General features: G+C 38.0%; 1 protein-coding gene across 1 annotated transcript in view; it reads left to right on the top strand.

Annotated features, from left to right (window-relative positions):
* Lamp3 (lysosomal associated membrane protein 3) overlaps window positions 1-5118 on the top strand; it is a 41447-nt gene that overhangs the window by 8871 nt on the left and 27458 nt on the right. The window contains exons 2-3 of the mRNA XM_021210091.1: window positions 1854-2548; window positions 3896-4024. Of these exons, the coding sequence (XP_021065750.1) occupies window positions 1854-2548; window positions 3896-4024 (824 nt within the window). The remainder of the gene's footprint in view (window positions 1-1853; window positions 2549-3895; window positions 4025-5118) is intronic.

Raw genomic sequence — 5118 nt, 5'->3', positions numbered from 1 at the left:
CTCCTCCTCCTCCTTCTTCTTCTTCTTCTTCTTCTTCTTCTTCTTCTTCTTCTTCTTCTTCTTCTTCTTCTTCTTCTTCTTCTTCTTCTTCTTTTTGTAAAGGTACCACATTTTCTTTACCCATTCTCTCATTGAGGATCATCTAGGTTGTTTCCAATTTCTAGCTATTATGAATAGAGCAGCACTGAACATTGTTGAGCAAGTGTCTCTGTGGTAGGATAAAGAAAACTTACCTTTGGCTTAAAGCCACCATGTAATAAATTTCCAGTAATTTCAAAGTTTTACAGGTAAGGAATGGAACTCAGTAGTACAGTGCTTGGCCACCATATGCAAAGTCTTGAGTTTGATCCTCAGTAGCCAAAGTTCCAAAAGACTTGCTGTTACCTCTTAATACATAACAATTAAACACTTAAAATGTATTGAATGAAAAGAGACCTAAAGATACTTACTTATAGACTATATTGACAGTTATGAACCTGAGGATTTCATAAATACCAGTAAAGCCACATCCTTTGTTCTCAAGCCTCGTCTCAGAACCTAGCAATTACAGTTTCTACAAATGTCTGAGTAAATACAATATAACCAATGAAGTTTGAATGGACAGAGCTACTTTCCATCACACCTCATCGAAGAGTTTTTAAGAACTTTGTCTACTTTCCTGGATTTATATATGCCTAAAAAGAGGCAAGGATAGAATTTGGATGAAATAGAGACAGAGGTATTTAACTCTTTAAAGGATATCCCTGGAGAAAATTCCTGACAACAACAGATACTGTATATTCAGTGGTCCTGAAGGTTTTCATTGAAACCAACTTGCTAAAGCTTTATAATAATTCTAGAATGTTTTCAAGGGTGTCGTCCTTTTTTACTCACCCATCTAACTCATATTTTTGGTGAAAACTATACACATGATTTTTAATTTTAGGCTTTAAATCTAGTGAATGTGTTGCATAACCAAGAAATAATCCAGTAAGTAAAGAATTTTTTAAGAATGAAATTCCACTCATTCCTACTGGCAATATGATCATAAAATGTTTTGATACTATCCCCATATATTAGTACAAAATTTGATAGGTGAAGTCAAACAATGAATTTATCACTGATATGGAGATAGAAGCTGTTGACTATAAGGATGACAAGGGAAGGTACTTTGAAGAGCTGGCATTTAAACCAAATCACTAAGGATGAGAGCAATTATATCTTGATTTTTCTTAGTTAATAAAGACTAGAAAGCTCAAAAAGATTAATGAAATAATAAAGTTGGTTTATATTTTGAAAAAGAATATGGAGGGAAATTTCTTGCAAGAAAAGTCTCTTTTCATTGGGAGTAGTTAAGTATAAATTGCATGAATATATATCAATTAACCACAATTTATCCATTATATTGTGGTTTAAACTAAATGGCTTGTGAGACTTATTTCAAATTTAGAAGTACATGATTCCATGAAAAATACAAAACTGTATAACTCTAATGCTGCCTCAGTCTGTGAAGTTGTCATAGCTGCTGCTTGCCCTGGAGCACTTTATGACTTCCTTTTGGTTTCCCAGTTGAATATGATTGCTTTGGTGTTCATTGGTATCATAACCTATGCAGATGAAGGTTTACATGCAAATATTTGCCATGTGATCATAAACATGTAAAGAACACAGGTATAAACCACAACATTATAGTGATGGCCTGGTTCTAGAGTCTTTGGTGATCTTCACTTTATTGTTGAAACTCTTGAAAGTTTTCCCTAGATATGAAGCTGTATATGTCAGTTTATTAATGAGCATATTAAAGTGGGAACGGGGGAGGGATCTTTTAAGCATTTGATTACTGCTTGTAACACTTCCACTTTCTTAATTTGCAGTAATTTTACATGGCTATCAAATAAGAGAAAAAGAATTTCCAAAAGCCAGAGGCTATCTTCAATATACTGCAGCAGCAACAGAACAGACCACAACAAAACCTCCACTACGACTGATTAACCAAGGATCTCATATAACTTTAGCATCAAGATTCAAGGATGATTACATTCAAATGGTTTCTGAAACTTCAACCGTTGAAAACACAGGCCATATAACCATGAAAATAGCAACCCCAGTAACTACAAAGAACCTTCCACCCATCCGCTCAGCTAGCTATACCTTTGTCAGATCTAATAATTCACACATGACTGTTTCATCTACTGAAGATACCATTGGCTCTGGCTCAATTGCACATTTACCAGTTCCTACAGCCAGAGCTAGTCTAGCCATTGTCAACTACATAACTGGGAGAAATACACAACTTGGTGGTCAGACTACCCTTCCCAAAACATTTTTCATAGCGGCACACAAAAGCACAACCAATCAGAGGCCAACTCTATCCACTAATGTCTCAGGAACATCAGCACCTACACACAAGGACAGATCACCAACCTCACCTGTCCCCCTAGTTCCTAGGCCCACTCTTGTAACTTGGTCATCACCACCCAAGATCGGAACTTATGAAGTCCTAAATGGAAGCAGGATCTGTATTAAAGCAGAGATGGGAATAGCACTGATTGTTCAAGAAAAGGATTTGGTAAGTTGGGGTCATAGGACAATAATGCTATCTTCCAAATCTGAAGTTTTCTTGCTAAGAATGAACAGTTCTGTACAGTATGTCTTTAGGTGAGACAGGTAGTTGTAGGTACATCTTTCCAGTGTTCTCTATCATAAGGAATGTGTTCCAGAAGACAATTTAAAATAAATAAGGAAAGCAAGGAGAACTTCAACATGTATACTTCTTACTTGGAGCCAGCATTGGCGATATTAGTAATACTGGATGACAATCAAGCCTGTCTGTCCTCGTTCCCCTGTAATGACTTCTTAGCCTCAGTTCCTTTCTGACATGAGGCAGTGAAATCTGATATTCCCCATGGTTTTAGCCCACTGTAATATTAATACAAAAATCCAAATTAACAAGATTATGGAAAGGAGTTATATAAAGTATTTTATTTATAAAAGAATCACAATAAACTATTATTTTTACATAGTTTTCAACCAAAGAAAACTCATATCCATATTTGATATATAAGTACCTTAGAGTACAAAATCCTCTCTCCATCACCTTTTAATATATTGAACTGAACAAAATTTGAATTTCATGAAGTTTGCTTCCTAATAGTTACCCATTGAAACTACCTATTTCCCTAAAAGGCCAGGCTGCGAGCTCGGGAGCGCACCAATCACAGATCCGTGGAGAGGTGCCTAGGGCAGAAGGGGCGGGGCTGGAGAAACTGTGGGGTGTGGAAAAGAAGCGAGTTGTCCAGAGCCTAGGGAAAGGTCCAGAAAAAGTCGCCTTATCCAGGACCAGGCTGGATTCACCGGGCTTTGGACAAACAACAGAGCTGTGAACACTGAAACAGCTGCAGTGGCCACTTAAATGAAGCGCGGCTTCCTGCTTTAAAGTTTTCTAGAGGGTTATTTTAAAAACCCAACGAACTGTCACACAACGGAGATTCCTCTGTGAGTGGCCTGTTTCCTGCTTTCTTCTTGCACCAGCTGTTGGGTGCTGTAAAACTTCACTGACACTTCAGAGCTGGTGGCTGCCGATGACTGTAACTAGAAATAATTTCCCCTATTTTAAAGGCTTTGGGGGATGGGGATGTTTATAACAAGCTCTAAAGCATCTTATTTATACTCTTGATTTGATTTGCATTAAAAAAAAAAAAAAAAGAAACTACCTATTATGGGGGAATTTCTTTTAAGAAAGTCTTTAAGCATATGTTTGGAAGTAAGATGATGTCACACAACTGGGGAGTTTGTGTTTGCTTGTTTTTTTTTTTTTTTTAAATGAGCATCCACTAACTTATTTAATAGCCTATACTTCTGGCTTGATTTTTTTCCTCTTGTCTCTTACTGATTGGACCTATCATATTTGGCTTAGGATTCTGCAACCCAGAGACATTTCAACATTGACCCCAGCCTAACCCATGCCTCTGGGAAATGTGACTCCCAAAAATCCAACCTCTTCTTGAATTTCCAGGGTGGATCCGTGAATATCACATTTACCAAGGTAAGGCATAGATTTCTCCACAGTGATTACCTTACCTCTGGCAAGACTTGGGCTCTCCTCAATCGAGTGCCAGTGATTCATTGCTAAATTTCAAGCTAGATCCCGTCAGAAGTAGCCAAGAGCCTCTTGGGGGTCTTTTTAGATAAGAATAAGGAGCTTGGGAGGGAAAGAAAGGAAGTGTTGACATCATGTTTGCCTTCTCCTTCAGTCTACTCTGGTCACTCCAAGAAGGGCTTCAGTGCCTCTTAGGAGAACCTTAGCTATGCAGGGCAGGTCCACTCACCAGTGCCCTTTGCAGATTACGCAAGGAGGAAGTGGCATCGATGAAAAGATTGGTGGAAATTCCCAGTGGAAATCATATAAGTGGGATTATTTTAAAACCAAGATCAAGTAACAGAATGGGTTCTTTCCAATCCCTGAAGTAAAAACTCATAGACTTGGGAGGCTCTGAGTTTTCCTGACAGGAGATAGAGACAGCAAAGCAGAGTGGAAAGGCTTGGGTGCTGAGTCTGAGTCAGATACAAATTTGACTCTACCACTGACTTGTTTTGTGGCAGTAAGCAAGAAATGCTCATTAATACCTGCAAGTTCTATTTTATTAGTTAAAAATGAGAAATGGGATCATTTCTACACAAGCACACCTGTTATAGAGGAAATGAAGTGATTACAATGGACAGATATCTCAGGGCGGGGCAAACAGATGAATCTGGTTAATCCACTGTTTAGAGGTTCCCCAACCTCCACTCCAGCAGCTGCATATTTCGTCTTATTCTCCTGGTCCTCTGGGCCTCTTTCCTCTCTCTTCCATATCATATCCATATCATGAATATGGCTTTTTCAATATCTAATGAAATGATCATGTGAGTTTTTTCTTTGAGGTTTTTTTTTAAAAGTATGTGATGGATTGCATTGATGGATTTTCTTTGTTTTTTTAAATAAATTTTAAAAATTAGATATTTTCTTTATTTACATTTCAAATGCTATCCCAAAAGTCTCCAATACCCTTCCCCCTGCCCCCCGCCCTGCTCCCTTACCCAACCACTTCCACTTCTTGGTCCTGGTGTTCCTCTGTACTGGGGCATATAAAGTTTGCA

This window comes from Mus pahari, chromosome 12, assembly GCF_900095145.1.
Source record: "Mus pahari chromosome 12, PAHARI_EIJ_v1.1, whole genome shotgun sequence".
Taxonomy (NCBI): domain Eukaryota; kingdom Metazoa; phylum Chordata; class Mammalia; order Rodentia; family Muridae; genus Mus; species Mus pahari.
The sequence above is the reverse complement of the archived record's forward strand: the minus strand, read 5'-3'. Positions and strand labels throughout refer to the sequence as shown.